Raw genomic sequence first — 16,981 nt, 5'->3', positions numbered from 1 at the left:
AAAGGTTACGTGTCAACCAACGTCATTCTGAAGTGTATGTTATATATCTATAAGTGGTGAGGGAGAGGAACTTCAAAGTGACCGGCGGGAAGACAGGAAGCAGCAGTTCAAAGAAAAAGAAAAGAAAACCGACCTTCCTGTTTGATTTCCAATTTTGCCAAATGGAACCTGGCTGCGATGTTGACATTGTCTCCCTTTACTCTTGAGCAGTGCTAATTGGCTGTGCTCCTTTATTTCAAAGACAAGCCGTTCCAACATCTCTGACGCTGCGTAATTTGTTGTCGAGTGTCCTTGTATCACAGGATAGGCTGTTTTCAACCTCTAAATTGGATGCAACTCTGTAACTTGTTTTTGTCTTCTTGTGAGGACACAATTCAACATCATTATTTATGTAAAGTATTATTTCTACTATTGTTCTTGCAGGGTTCAGTTGTGTTTGCTTTAAAACTGCCTCCGTTGAGTTTGTTCTCACGGGACTCAGCAGTAACCAGGGAACTCGGTGGCTACTACCTCAACTACTATAGTTTCCATACTGTCTACGCCGTAAAAAGATCAGCAAATTCCGGGTACCAGCTTTCTGAACTTCTGAAATGGTTTCTAAAATGGGGTTCTGCATCCAAACTGAAGCAAACTTGGGCTGAACGCACATCATGTTGCCTATATAATGAGACTGTAAGGACTGTACTGTAAGTAGCAAATCTGTCCGCTTACCGAATGTGTCTTATCTTATGATGACGTCACATTCGGCGCTTTCTATCACAATGTAACGTGAATATCTGCAAAATACAATGTTTGTCATTGTGTCGTTTGTTTCTTCTCCACAGTCTGCAGAACAACGCATTGTGATCGGCTAGCATGTGTGGGTCATTGCTGATTTGTCGATTCTGGCTTTGGTGCGATATCAAAGCTGTCAAATACTGCATTTCATCGTTCATTCCGCAGCAGGCAGGACACATTCGGTCAGCGGACGGATTTGGTACCTACATTGGCACATGAGACCAATTAAATGACAAGATTTTTTGTTTATTTACATTACAGCGCTTAATGTTTTTTACAGCCCGTCTCAGATGCAGCACAGATCTGCGGGTGAAAACAATGCATTGAGTGCTTTGACTTAAATAAAACACACATATATTCGGCCTTCAATATTTTGGCGGCATGTAGCATGTTTGCCTGTAAAAATCCATACATCAGCCACATTGCTGTTTCAGCGTCAGGGTTCTAAGAGAAAAAGTGAAAGCGCGTGGTCCGGAAATTACGGTAAATCAGCATGTTTCAGCATGTTGAAAATATTTGACTGATGTCATGCAAAACAACTTTCAGCGCCTCTCGAACAGAACTGCAACATGGCCTGACGCGAACGCTGGGATCTTTGTTCCCCGCTTCCTGCCATTTGATGTTAAAGATTATAGAAAGCTACATCCGCGTCTGTGCCTGGCTTCTTCCTTGGCTGCCATGTTGACAAACTCTTGTTTCAGTTTCTGTCTTTGAGGTGGGTGAAGATCACTCATCCACATCTTGCCCACGGACGTCAGCCTCCGTCTTGAGCGAAAGGGAAGAATAATTCAGAGGAAGCGAATGATGACGCTGGGAAGTGTGTTCTTTTAGGTTCTTTTGAACCTATTAATGCAGGGGCAGCGCGTCACTTTCATCCAGAGTTCGCCACAGGACTCAGGGGTGTGGGCGGAAGCACGTGTGTGCGTATAAAGAGTCGGCATAGCGATACGGCACATTTGCATAACATTTATTAGCCGTGTTGCAGCTAGCAGCAATGAAGGACACAGGAAGGAAAATCACAGCCGACTCATGAATATGAGTCTGTGATGTCCTACCAATGTCAGGCACGGAGCAGCGATATGCAAAATCCCTTCCCAACTTCATTCCACTTACTGCCGATATGATCTGTGGCACAGGGCTGTTACTGTACTGAAAGCGGTTATTACACTGAAAGAAGCGTCCTGAGCCAGTTACACTTCTAATCTGACAGCGGAAAGGTTGTCGCGCAAATGATAATCGCCTCGAAAGGCAGCGATCAGGGGTTAAGAAATCTGTCCGTCCACTCGGGGGACACTGATGCAGACAGGTTAATCTCATTGTCTTCCAGTGACTTTGAAAGTTCTGATAGTAAAGCTGCCCTGCGAGCACAGCAGGTGGTTCGCCATTTGATCTCTGCTCTGAGATGCATTTGGAATTTAAATGACATGAAGCTCATGAAATGATATCATGAATATCAATTTATAACTTTGATCCTCTTGTCCTATTATATTAAGTCCGTTTAGTACAGACTGGGGCGCCACCATCGCTTGCTGTCTGGCAATGTAAAGATTGAACCCAAATCTAGGACACACTTTTTGTGTCATGTGTTTTGTCAGTGTTCTTCAAAATGATGTCGAAAATGAATACGAGCTCCTGCTTGGTACATTCTGGAGATGGAAGGTTCAACTTCAATTTTGACTACAAGTGCTTTAAATATATATGAAAAGAACCAAAAACAATATCCATTAATTTAAAGGGAGACTGATATTTTCTTTAGACTGCACAGAAAAAGTCGTACATACCACATGTATGACTGCTACCAGTGATATTTGCTTCACATTCATTTGCGTATAAGTGTCTTATGCCATGTTACCCTGCCAAGTCTTTTATGATTTCTTTACTTAGGGATGCTCTGATCGATCGGTCACCGATCATGATCGGTGAATGCATGCCTGTACATTGGTCACTCCATTCTGCAGTTTGTACCTATTTAACAGAAAGAACCTGGAGCCAAAACCCGCCTTCCAGATCTATCCGCTGCAGGATGTGCAGTATCTATGGTATTCATGAGTGTGTAGGAACCCAAAGTACACGTAAAAAATCCTAAATTGGACGGGTGGTGTTTGCTGATAAAACATACAGGTGAGCAGCTCTGTGAAATGGGCATGCAAGGTTCTCAGCGTATGAACAGACAGCACAGCAAAACATTTTCTGAAATGAAGCAGTGTCTTGAATTCCATTGACTTTCTACATATGTATGGCTTGGATTTGGATCTGAAGTCGACAAATGTGGATCAGTGCATCCATAGTTTGTGTTGTGTACACGCGTATTTAAACCAGAGATTGTTCACAGCTGAACATGCTTAGGTCCTTTAATCTGAAAAGGAATATTGAAATGTGCCTGACCCATGAAAATGAAAATTGTGAGGTAAATTGTGACTCCATGCTCCATGGCAGATTAATGTCCCACGAAAACGGACATGCATTGTTTGCATGTACCATCTGAATGTGGCGGAAGCTATAAAAATCAGGTAGTAAATATGTGACGTTGCAATTTCCTCTCTCAGAACGCAAGCATGTACTTCAATGAGTGTACAAATACACATGCTAGTTTGCTAGCGTACACAGAAATCCTGAGTCAATCACCCTCAAAGACGTAAAGAAGAATTCTTTGACATGTACAGTTGCACTTTAGGAAGTATTTTGGCTTTGCTCACCACATTTCCTCAAGTCATAAATACCACTTATCAAGGCCATTTGGAGGACCTCTGAAGTTGTGCCTGTCAGGGAGTTTTCCTCTAGTGCTTGTTAGTGTGTATGAAAATATTGTTTCCGTGTGCAAAGGATGGATCAGTAGCTGTGCAAAAAACGTGTTTTCCTTGTTTTGCATGGGCCCAATATACACAGCACCCAAACCCTCTTTTCCCCGGCAGACAATACACTTGGTTTTTAACAGGCAGGACGGTGCAATACATCTACAATACTTACTAATTTTGCTTGAACAGCTTAGAAATGTGCGCTTGGGGACACTTCTAAGTGCAGTGCACTCTTTCAAATAAGAAAAAATGTAAGCCATTTTATAACTACGCTGGAGGCCAAACCAGCGCCGGGATCTGCAGTGGAGGTCTTGTCATTGATAACGCCGCTGAATATGATGCATGGACTCCTCTGGGAGAGAAATTCTATCAAAGCTATTGTGTGATAGAGTGTTCACTTCGCACCACTGAGTTCTGGGAAGTGAAAGGAATTGAAGTCATAATTATTTGGGTGCTGCATTATTTATGTTGATGTTGTTTTGTGGATTATCATTTTCAATCTTGAATGGGTCTTGCTTGCTTATAGTACTTTGTGGGGACCAATTCTTGACAAAGCATTATCCTTGTGGGGACCTCATGCCCTCATGGGGACCTCTTGCCGGTCCCCACAAGTCCAAACTTCAAAATAACTGTCATTGGGTTTCAGTTTGGTTCAGACTCATGGTTAAGGTGAGTCATTTGTTTTGGATGGTTAGGTTTAAGGTGAGAGGCTGGGGAAAGGGTTATGGCAATGAGAAATCTCACAATGACCCCACAAGGACAACAAATGTGTGTGTGTGTGCGCCATGGGATCGATACAGGCCGGCAGAGTTGAAGACTGCCTTCACCTTGTATAAAATGTGTGATGGTATAAATCATTTGGAGAAGCTAATTCAATTTAAATAATATTTATAATCCTAATAAAGCATTATTTATATAGCACACTGTTCACAAAGTGCTTTACCAGCGAAACAGCAAAGACTGTTCGCACTTGCTCGACCATGAAGTTGGACGGCTAGACCCTCAGTGAGCCAGATATAAGGAAACATTAGCTGGATGATACATAAATGCGAGCCAATAAAAGTCCGTTTTTAGCAGGTGGTGGTGCACATTTGGGATCTCACCTGGCAGGCTGTTGCAGTGTGGAGGAGACCTGACAAAAACATCATATTGACCGGACCAGTCTATACACTTACTTTATTAAATGTGTTCTTAAAATCACTTCGTATCTCTGACATCACAACTTCTTTCTTTTGTCCTCGACTCCACTGTCGCCGAGGACAAAACCTCCCAGGCTGCAAACCATACACTAGACTCCCGAACTGTTTACCTGCTCAACTGGGAATTCTCCGCAGCACCAACTCTGGAATGACAGTTCTGAAACAAGGGAAATTCAGGCAAAGTTACATGCACCGTAGCTTCATTGCCAATTCGTCTCAGCTCTTACAAGGTTGGGTGCAAAACATAAATACATTTACATTTATCTCCTTGAAATGTGTGCGCATCTGCTAAAGATGGTGATGCAGCGTTCGCTGTGTCGACCAGTGGGTCATTGGTAACCAGCAGCTGGGAGGCCGTCCTCTCATCACATCAACAAATCTTACTTTAATTAGCTCTCCTGCCCGTTTCCTCCCGTCTCCAACCCCACGCTCCCCAAAGTCCTCCATCAACCCTCCTTGATCCGACACACTGGCTCACCTCCATCGCATCCTGCGTCTGCAGCAGGGAATTCAACACATACACAGCAGCACACACGGATGATCCGATAGCCGCGGCCCATATTTCCTCTCTGTGATAATGCCCTGAATATCAGACGGCCATCTTAGCCCGCATTGTTCAGCGTCTTCACATTGGCTACAGGGGGGGTCAATAAGTAGCCACTGGTTTACAGTATGGATCCACCATTGTCTGCACAGTAATCGGCATAATCGCCTGCACACAATCACGCCTGCTCTCGAGTGTATCGCTCGGCGCCTCATGCCTTGTTAGACCTCCAAGATTACCATCTTGTGAGTGTTTCAGATGCAGCCCGGGTCTTTTATCAGTCAGAATGTCGTGATACCATTTACATTATATTGTGTGGATGCAAGTGATCTTCAATACAAGTAAACAGACTTGGCTCCTTCTTCGGCTGGAATGTGTCCCCCTCACTATTCTAGCTTGCCGCCCATCTGACAAAGTTAGTCCTCACAGAAACAGTTGCCTACACTCATTTATTCAATTCATTTATGCTGCCTCCATGTACAAAATTATACCCGTCCATTTCAAACAATGTTACGGTCACTGGTCATGTGCCTCCATTCGTTCTTTGCATTGGTATTGCTGTCCAGCAATATATCCACCAGGGTGCTCCACCCACAGCCAGAAGTCTATGACAGCGACAAACTCAAAAAGCAACCTGCTGAAATACAGAGGAAATGAACGCAGAGCTTGGACTGAAGGCTCCATCCGTATCCGGTACGTAACGTTGAGCATAAATGGGCCTTAAGGTGTTGGTTGGTTCATGCTTCTCACCAGTGAGGCAACATCAGGTTGCTGGTTTGTGTCTGTCTTTGTCAGTTTATCTGGTAACTGGACTAATGACAAAGATGTGAAGGACAATAAAATACATCAACAGTCAATATTATCTACACCCCTCCCACTGTATTTAGCCTCCAGAAAGCCCCTAGTAGAATTTTAAAAAAATCAAAATTTGGGTCAGTTTTGTTTTTTCCCACCCGTTCCGATAGCTCGGACCACCGTGCAGGACTGTCCCACGTGGTGATGGAATCCACCGCCTCCCTATTTTCGAGCTGTGGAGCGGCCGTATGGGCCAGTATCAGCACTGCCACTTGAATACCTGGGAAAACCTTCACTGCACCTATGGAGGACCAGCAGACGGCTTGTCGGGGATGAGGCATTAGTTCAAATAAATCAACATTAGGATTGGCATAATGGTGTTGCGGTGCAGATGGAAGGAGTCGTGTCCGGGAACCTTGTTCCCCCCCCCCACCCTCGCTCAGTGTTTACAAAAACGCACAATAACAGAGGGAGGAGTGGGAGGTTCCTGACCTGGGGAGACTATAAATTACCAAAGATGGATGCTCGCCGAGGTAGAGGACGACAATTAAAGACGAGCGGAGCTCATCGGTGACCCTCTTACACTCACCTCCCCCTCCCTATCCTCTCGCGCTCTCCTCTCACCCACTCCCAGCAGCATCAACACACAATTAGCTGCTCTATCTGTCATGAGGCCCACGTTTACAGCACCAAATGATAATCACCCTTCAGAGGCAGATTGCTAGACTGGGAACGCAGATTTCTCTATGGGGGTTTGATACATTCGCAACAGGATCCACCCTTAAATGTCAAGTTACTCATTCAGGGCCACATGCATGTTCAAGAAATGCAGACTAGATAATGACTAAGGTAAGATAAGGTAGATTTATTGTCAAGTCTCACATATGCATTGCATGTAGAGGGTTGAAATGTTATTACTCGGCAGCCCGTGCAGTGACATTGAACTATGTATAAAAATACAACATAGACAACAAAAAACAACAATATGAACAACAAAAAACAAACATAAACACCAATGAAAACACAAGTGTCGAGTTAACAGTGGGAGTGCAAACAATGAAAGTGCAACTCGGAGTGTGGGTGTGTGTATGAGTGTGCATGTGTGAATGAATAAACACGTAAGTCCCGACAAGTCGAGTCTGAGCTTTATTAACCCCTTGGGCCTTTTTAATGTGCACGTGGGCATATATGAGTTTCTGCCAAGCCACGAACACTGGACTATCACTGAAGGCAAATGCTCACAAAACAATAGGAAATACAATTCATTAGATTACTGTTATCTATAGCACTGCTGGACTCTATAAAGGCCAGTGTAATCTAAAATCTCCAGGCTGACACTGGAGTCTCCAGCGAAAAAGTCATTCTAAATATGTTTTATTGTTTCAGACGATCGCTCAATGATAAATCTTCATTTCATCAACACATCCCTGTACTGTAGATACACTTCCATGCACGGTATGAGCATTCAAAATAAACATCATCCACCTGCCTATGCTCTTCATGTGTTGTCTCCCTCTATTTTTTCCCCTTCCCCTTCTTCACTTTCTAACATTCTTTGTCTGACATATTCCCCCTCTACTGTTTAAAACAATCCCAGTCCCCAAACTTATCACACTATGTCTTTAAACTTTTCTACATGAGCAAGCCCATGTTAATGCAATGGGCTTCCTGGGGCTTCAACCCAGCGACCCATGATATTGTGAGAGAAAAAATCTTTTAAAAGTTTCAGGGGGGGTTTTCTTCGTCTGGGATGAGGAGAGGGCAGGACTATTGTCAGATATCTGATCAAAAAAGGAACTTGGACATAGCTCTAGAGTCCCATTTATGCTCAACGTTACCAAAGGATCTGGATATGGACGGAATTTTCAGTTCGTGCTCTGCATTCATGTCGCTTTCCACAAAGCTTAGAGATTTGGGCCAAACACAGCAGGACCACCAGAAACTGTGGGGGCAGTCTTGCTGTCACTACCCAATACGTAGCTCTAATCAGACATAAAGAAGACATAGCCATACCACCGTCTCCTACAACGCTGCCTCCGTTTTCCTCTTTTGTGCAAGAAGTTCATTACCGATACTTCTTCAACAGTCGCCATGTTTGTTTTGGAGTGTTTTCTTGTCATAAACATTGGACTCTAGGCTGCTTCCCCTGGTGTGTATATTTGTGAACAGCAATACCAACGTAAAGAAAGCATGTGATCAGTGACGGTAACAATGTTTGAAAAGGACTGGTACAATTTTAAATGTAAAGGGAGCATAAAACGGCCGATACCCCTTAGACAACAAAAAGTTGGATGCTCAAAGCTACACTAAACTGCCTTAACTACTTTCTATTCTTCAGAAATGTAACGGTGTGTTGTAACTGTTTCATGAAACTTTAAATTTTTTACATACATCCAGTGGTTCTTATGTGTTGTTTGTTCTATAACTGATTTATTTATTTTCCTAGTTTTACTTCCTGTGATTTTGTGGGCATGTGCATTTGTTCAGGGCACAAAAAAAAAAACGAAGCCGTGCCTATCCTCCTATTCACACATAAATTAAGCACCATGTGTCAAGTGCCACCAGTTAAAAAGAGCATCATGAAAACTGCAGCCGCTCTCACCCGGTCTGTCCCTTCTAGCGTATGGGTTGTACACACAAGCTTTAGTTCCGCCAGCAGCGCTAGTGTTTCTGTCATTCATTTTTTGCACTTTATAATATTATTTCTTTTTTATTTTTATTGTAATATGTTGTGTACAGAGCATGTTAGCAACATAATTTCCCTTGGGATTAATAAAGTGTTCTGATTCTGATTCTGAATCAGATTATGAGTTATTATGGTGTTTCTTAATGGATTTACCATTTAAAAACAAGTTGGTTCATTTTAGTACATGCAAGTCACGAGACTTTGAAAATAGTCTGGAAATTAAAGTATTGTTTGGCACTTCAGACAGCTCAGTGTGTTTATGTCATGTTAAGTAAGAGAACGCGTTCAATAAAACATTTTCTTATAAATTATTACTGTAGAAATTCTAATACATCATTTGAATAAGCAATAGCACAAGCGCAGTTTCATGCCATTTCAGATCCTGAGCATAATTTTGCGACCAAACTTTTACTTTTTCAGACTGACATATCAAAATATATTCATATTTATTCACGCCCTTTCAATTTAGAACCGACTCATTGGAATTTAAATTTTTGCAGGCCTCAATTCTCACCAGCTTCTGGAAATATAAACATGGGACTGCACAAAAAAAAGGATTAATTTTTGGTTCATGATGTGCTCTAAATCAATATTCATTTTGTCTCTTGTAGCTGGAGGCTGCACTCCACAATCCTGTTCACTGTGCCATGCTTGGCTTCTCTGCCGCCAGCACCTCATTACCTCAAGGATACCTTTGGGTAAGTCTTGTGCGGAAGCATGTCTCCCCACACACACACACAAGCACAATTACTTCAATGTATCTAGCGATCAAGACTGTGATAACCCGGGTTAGAGAAGTGATGGACGGCCAGAAAAGCTTAAAAACCAATCTCATCCATGACCCCTTTCAGCTTTCGTATGGTCAATGTTTGGTCCGATCAGCTTTGGAAAAGAGATTCTAACCTTAAATATCCCTTTCAATACCAAGTAGTCTGTCATGAAGTAGGTGTTGTGAGAGAGCTAGCTAGACTGAAGTAAGAATAATGGAATGATGCTATGTGTACAGTGGTCTCACGCTGTATCGCGCTACACCTTCCGTGTCTTCAGTGTATCGTGGGTTTTTACAGGGCTGAAAACTCTCACACAGATGAGACTTATCAGAGATTCTAATGCCACACCTTGTATTTCTTGTGTCGTAAATATACTCCCCAATGTGCGGCGTTGTGGCGGACATTGCCGATTCAAATTGGTGACCTTCCTGTTTTTTTAAGGAGCGGCAGTTTCCAATCGAAGTAGAGGGGTCATTCAGACGTTATTAGTACTTTACTTGACTGTTGTTTTAATTTTACATTTAACACAAGAAACTCTAGACTTGAGGCTGTTGATTCCCATTGCTCAGCTTCTGACAGAAATAGACGGTGCTCTTTCCCTGGGCATCCAGGGCGACATACATACGATAAACAAGTGAACTCTTTATTTAACACTGTGTTTTGGAAGCAGTAGTGTATTTGGTCGGAGGTGGAAAGAATTTGTGCACTCCAGGGACTTGTTTAGCTGTAAACATGCTTGGGCACTCCAAGTCAATTCATTCACTAGACGGCAACTTTGATCACGGTTACATGATTTTTACAATTCCAGAGCAGCTCAAAAAGAAGGTGGCAGCCCTTACAGCCAAATTTCTGTGCATAAGACCTAGGTTGCTAAAAAGTCACCTAGGCATCAAGACCAACAACATTAATGGCATAAAAATGCTTACTCCACACTTCTGAGTGAACATATTATTTAGTCTCGTATCATCCAAAGAGTGTTTAATCTCCGTTCTGTGGAATGAGGGCTGTGAATTATGAGGAAAGGTAGGAACTGGAAAGCACAATTTTTCTTCATAAAATGCCAGAATAATGGCAAATTAGTATGATATAAAGTCAAGTGCGAGGTAACTGCTGCAGAGTGTTTTGTGATGAGTGCAGCAATTCGCACGGCCAGACCTGCCCTTCACAACCTGAGCACCAGTGGGAATTTATCTGGAAAATAGCGAGAGAAAGAGGAAAAATGACGCAGTGATTCTGCTATTAATCTTTAAGGCTCAATTTTTGGCTCTCTTTCTCTTTTCAGATGCTGGGCAATTTATCAGATAATTCCATTCTGACCTAAAATGTGGCTAAATAAGATGTTGGCCCTCCCAGACTATGGATCAACCTCTCCGACTTAATTGCTATTGTGCAGCTCGGAGTGTGCAGTCAATAGAGGCAGAAAATGTGGTGACAGTGGCATTTAAGAAGTTGTTATCAGTGATGGGGAAAGAGCGGGTCCAACTTTTAAAAGCATTCTGCACTAATATAGCTCAGTTGTCACTCGTGCCATTTATCAGACAGAAATAAAATGCTGAATAAGGTGACTGCTTGTGTGAGCCACTGTCTTCACTTGTCTCAAGAAGATGGGATGAGATGTTTGTTGCCATCTTCCTTCACATATTCACTTTCATCTTAGGTGCCAAAATTTGCATTCAAACAAGTCCACCTGCAAATATTAAGCCTGATGTAGTTACCACTTGACACCTGTATGTTCAATCTGAGCAACATTTGTGCACAAACTTGTGAATGTGACTAGGACTAAGATTCTGAAGAAGAATATCCACACTGTTTTGAGAGCGAGGTGGAAGTAGGGAGAATGTTTAAAAAAAAAAAGACAGGAAACACAGGAAACTAGTGGTGGACACGGTTGATGCCTTGGGAGAAAATACAGCACAAATTCACAGTCCTGCCGTAAACATCAGTGGTAACCCCCAGCCATTATAAGCATCATTAACGGGGTTTCCATCCGAATGTTTAGACATTTTTGACATTTCCATTTGTTATTATTTTGCGATCATTGAGAGAAGAGTGCGTCATGAGATGACGTCATCACAAACAAAACACACAACAAGCATTAGTCTCCACCCACCAGGTGCACACGGATCATTTTTCATGCAGCTTTATAAAAGTGCTCCATAAAAACGAAAGCATTTCTGCCGGTCAGAAACATGAGAGAAGTGAGAGTGTGAAGGGACAAGAGTGTCCAGCTGGTCTGTAGTCACCTGTTTCCTCCTCCATCGACACCATGGGGACCAATCGGCTTGATTTTCATTTCCATAAGTTCACGTTCGATTGTGGTTTTGAGAAAATAAATGTTTGCTCAAAATACTAAACCCACGTTTGTGACTAGCTTCTCTGAAGAGTGTGTGCTGCTCACGTCCGAGGCACATCTGTCTCCACAATCGGTCGCTGTTTATAATGACAGCAGAATATTTAGTGTTAATATTGGCAGTAACCTGACAGTAGTTGTACACTCATTTGTCGTGCGCCAGGATGACTTTTGGGAGACAGCCGAGGCAGTCATCATTCAGCACAAAACCAGCTTGGTGGCCAAAAGTCGTAATTACTTTTCATCCATACGCAGAAAATCCACCTCCTCCAAACACTTTATTTATTTATTTTTTTATTATTATTTATTTTTTTTACGAATTTTCTGCCTTCAAATATCTAGCTTTTCCATTCATGTTGATTTTATTTGGCAATGTTTTTGTGAAAAATTGAATGAGAGTAGGTGTATGGAAACTCCATTACTGTCGCTAGATGAGGAACCACCACCTAGTGACATCGTAATACATACAAATCAGATGAGCAAATTACGCCCATCTCAAACTCAAAGTCATTTCGCATTCACTGTATGCTTTTATCGAACCATTTCCAAGCTACAGCCTTTGAAAGTAGCAATGAATATTTAACTGACGGCCAAAAGGGTTAAGCTAACTTAGCGATTGAGCTAGCTTTTTAGTTTCCCAATGTTACACACTATGCTGTCTATTTAGCTTCATAGCTGTTGTCGACGTTTATCAAGCAAAGAGTGAATGTTAATTTGTGTCATGCGAGTAAACATTTCAACTACAAAGCATATTAGCATAATCACTTGGATAAATAGCCATGTCTGTTTCTTTGCTACTTCATCTGTGTTGGTTGTGTTCTTATGTTTACAACTGAGCGACAGTTCTTTACTTATCTTTGTTTGTTTTTTTTTTCTTTTATATATATATATATATATATATATTAGTGGCTCAACTACTGTATGAACTACTGTACCATACCAATAGCATTAGGTTTGTGGAGATGAATTAGTCACGTAAAGATAGATTCTTTTTCGTCTGGACTAAACCACTGTATGTTTGCAGCTTCAGTAACTCCTAGGTTTGGTTTCTGACACGAGTGTTTGGTTTCGTTGGCACCACTTCTTTGTCAGGTCTTTAGTTTATATTTGCTAAAACTTCAAGTCCACTGTTAAAAGCTGAATATATTTCTGCTGACTTTGATGACTTTTCTTATTCAACTCTCTCTCATGTTTAAAACAATAGCCATATTGGCTTCTTCCGGTTGCTTGTTTAATTGCCGTTCATCGTTTCGGGATTTCCACAAAATTTGTTTTTAATTGAACCACGGACTGTTTGGCTTTCTGTAATGGATGGAGGTCATAAAATAATTATGCACTCACTAACTGAGCTCGTAAATCAGGCAAGCTTGTCTTTTTTCCTCAGCCATCCAGTAACAGGAATTGTGGAAACTTTGGGGAGGCCTGTGACTTGGACGTCCGCCTAAGCTGCTCGACTAACGTTGTTATTTTTCGGGGGATACTCTCATCTGACATCCTCCCTTTGGTGCTCGTGGGAGTCTTCGCTCTGTGTGCAAACAGAGATCTCAGTTGGTGAACTGCTCTTGCTTCACCCTAACCCGAAATTGTATTTGAGAGCTCTCGATTTGAAGTTAAGTCATCCAGCTACATAAGGAATACATTTCAGTATCACCCATCCATTTCCCACAGTTGCCCGAGGGAAGGTTACAGGGTTCATTACAACAGTTTACCCTGAGGATTCCGATGTAACAGAGAAGCTACGTTTGCACCAGTGGAGACAAGCTAGTCAGATAAACGTCAACTCACTTTCTTTATTATTCATTTTCTGTTCTGTTCTTTATCTCGCACGCACACACACAGAAATCACTCCCTGCATTCGAGTTACATCCTCCAGAACGGGCTCCTACACTTGGTAGCGTGGCTCCCATGTCTTCAAAATCCAAGGTTTTCCCACAACCAAAACAGGCCGTGGTTTATTCACGAGCGCACAGACTCAGACACAGACTGTTGATCATTATGAAACAACTATTGTTGTTTGGGCTGGTTCTGCTGCTCCTGGAGCACTTGCGGCTGTTAGCATCTCTGTCTATTTGCTCATAGGGGCAGACTGGCATGTGTTGGATTCCTGCATCTTGGGCGTCAGAGCCCAAGTAAGATGTCTTTGATTTAGCCACTGAATGTGTTTAAGCAATTCCCCTTAGTTGCAGCACTCTCTATTACAGAGCTGTGATGCATCGCTGACTGCGGAGCCAAATATATAACCGCAGGCACAACGTTTGGTTGTCCAAAATAGTGAATCTGAGTCAACAAAAGTGCAGAATTGTGACTTGAAGGTTGAAGATTTTAAGACCTAAGTCATTCAAAAAAACATTGGAGATTATCTGTTAAACGAAATAATTTCAAACTACAATATCTGGTCTGGTGTGTTGAAATATTTACAACTTACAAGATGCTTGAGGACATCTTTGAATATGATGGTTTTGATCTCCTTTTTTAAAATTCTATCACAAATATTTTAAATAGGAAACAAAAACTACTGTTCAAATGGTTACCATAAATGCCTTAATAAACATAGCATCCAGCCATGATAGTCTGCATTATGACAGCTATATATTTACTCAGTGTGACTGTCTGTTCCAAATATTCAAGGGGGCACATCAAACAAAACAATTACAGAAACTCCACCGCTGACTCTTGTTACATAAACCTACATTGCCATGTTTTTTTTGTTTTTTTTTTTGCCTTCTGCGCACCAAGATTAGTCCCTATCTTCCGTTCGCCCTGTGCAGCGCAGCATTACTTGTCCTGTCTCATTTTCGAGAGCCTGCAGCTTCACCCCTGTCCAGATCCGGCACACTGATACAAATCAAACAAATGATTGCATGCAAATAGGAGTGAGCGTGGAGGAGCTGTGCTGAGCACTATATATAGCTCATGAGACAGTCACAGAACGTGATGCTAACGTAGGATAAATATTCAGCATCTTGCAGATATCAGACGTGGCACTTTCTTCTCCCCCAGGAAGGACACAGAGTGCTGTCAGGAAACAAAAGCAGTTCCACCTTATAAGCACAGGGGAACGCGGGAAATATCCTCGCACTCTGCTATGCATTGACAAGTTTACGTTAATGCTGAAATAAACGCCTTGGATATGGATCTTCTGCAGTTCCCATGAGAGGGGCCACGCCTTTCTTTCTGATCCTCCCTCACTGACACCTCGCCGTCTTCATGTATTTATCACATCCACACACCTTGTTGGTTGTCTTCCTCTTCTCCTTTCTCCTTGTGTTGCCATCTCCACCATTATGAATTCTGATTATCATTATATCCATATATATTACCGCTACCTTTTCCTCGTAGTCTGAACCCTGCGGCGTATGCAACTACTACACGGCTAATATTTTTACAGGCTAAAGAGCATCACGCTGCTAAAATATTGAGCCTTGTCAAACCAATGAAATCACAGGCTTTTTATTTACCTTAAACCATCCAGAATGTGCTGTTTTTGTATGGATGTCTGCAGCTCCACTAGCGGAGCCAATCCCCCCTGCAGGGCCGGAGAAGAGAAGCAGCAGCTGAGACCGGCTGTGGTGCCAGAACTTCTAGCACATGGGCAAAAACAGCACACTTTTAATCGTTTTAATGTGAATAAAAAAGTTCATGATTCAAGTTCAGCTTATAGACCGCTGCGGCTTATGTATGAACAAGATCTATTTTCCTTCTTAAATCTGGCGGGTGTGGCTAATATTCTGGTGCGCTCTATTGGAATTTACGGGACATGATCCTCCTTCATACATTTACCTTTTTTTTTTTTTTTTACTTCTACAAGTCAATCAACCCATGTTAAAGCAGGCTTTCACATCCTTTCACATCCGTCGTTTCAGTGTCATGACTTACACTTCCCAGGAGGTCAAACTAGTCAGCAGTCTGAGGGACTCACGTCTGAGTCTGAAGGACTTACCAAACGTGTTGGATGACACTCTGTGCTCCTCACAACGTCCTATAATTTGACCAATTTAATGAAGTATTCTTCTTTTTCTCACTGTTATGCCTCGCCTTCTGGCCATCGTCTTTGCATTTAAAGTGAAGATCCAGAAGCTCGAAAGTCAAAAGGGTTCTCTGAGAGAGCCCACGGAAGTCCATTCACGTGTAGGAGTGGTACTGGGCAAGAGGGCTGGGCTCTAGTCGGGTGTGTGGACTCTTAGCGCACCTGGGAGCAAACTTTCCAAACGTTGCGGTAACATCTCTCCATCTCTGCAGGTGGCCGGAAGTGGAGGTGAAGGGTCCCTTGGGCAGATCGAGATCTTCTCCCTCAATAGGCCGACACCAAGAACCGTGAAAAGCCTTCAGGTGGACTCTGCCGTCCGCTGTTTAGAATACGTGCCAGAATCGTCTCCCACGGAGGAGTCCGAGCCGGAGGTTCAGAAGACATCGCCCACAGTCTGTGTTGGTTTAGATGATGGACGGTGAGATGCAAATGCAATTATAAGTGAAGCAAATGATAAAATAATTCAGGAGTTTTGAATTGAGGGTGATGGGCGTCCAACCGGTCTGGAAAGAGAGGATGTGGGGTATTTTCACACCTCAATTAATGTAAAAATTCACACTGTTTTAAATGTATTTTTTAAACTCTATTGTTATTGGTATAAAATGCAAATAAGCTGATAACTGTGGGTATTTGCAGTTCAACTTATTTATTTAAATAAATAAAATATATTAATTCCTTTATAATGGCCATATTATGATAACATTTTTCTCTTTTTTGTACCCTAAAAAATATTAAAATATTTATAAATAATGTCTTTCTGCAGCCCAAATGTTGGGGTCAATGAATTAAATATTTTCATGATTTTAATGTGTGTGCAGGAAATATTTGTGATTTTCAAAATTATGCCCCTTTAATCGGTGGAAAGATATTTATTGATATAAATCCGTCTAATTTATATCCCACAAAACCCATCTCTATTGGGGATACACAGTTATTATCATACTGCATGCTACATGGCAGAGTGTCCTGAATTAGAAACCATGTCTCAGCTCTCATCTCTTGTCCACTCATTGTCTTTGTTTCCAATTGTCTTTCGAG

At 42.0% G+C, this 16,981-nt stretch overlaps 1 protein-coding gene across 2 annotated transcripts in view; it reads left to right on the top strand.

Annotated features, from left to right (window-relative positions):
• arhgef10la (Rho guanine nucleotide exchange factor (GEF) 10-like a) overlaps window positions 1-16,981 on the top strand; it is a 149,304-nt gene that overhangs the window by 112,143 nt on the left and 20,180 nt on the right. For both annotated transcript variants that reach the window (XM_053869071.1, XM_053869070.1), the window contains 2 exons: window positions 9,408-9,494; window positions 16,156-16,361. In XM_053869071.1, coding sequence (XP_053725046.1) covers window positions 9,408-9,494; window positions 16,156-16,361 — 293 coding nt within the window. The remainder of the gene's footprint in view (window positions 1-9,407; window positions 9,495-16,155; window positions 16,362-16,981) is intronic.

Source organism: Synchiropus splendidus, chromosome 6 (assembly GCF_027744825.2).
Source record: "Synchiropus splendidus isolate RoL2022-P1 chromosome 6, RoL_Sspl_1.0, whole genome shotgun sequence".
In the NCBI taxonomy this organism is placed as follows: Eukaryota; Metazoa; Chordata; class Actinopteri; order Syngnathiformes; family Callionymidae; genus Synchiropus; species Synchiropus splendidus.
This window is presented reverse-complemented; position numbering and strand designations above follow the sequence as displayed.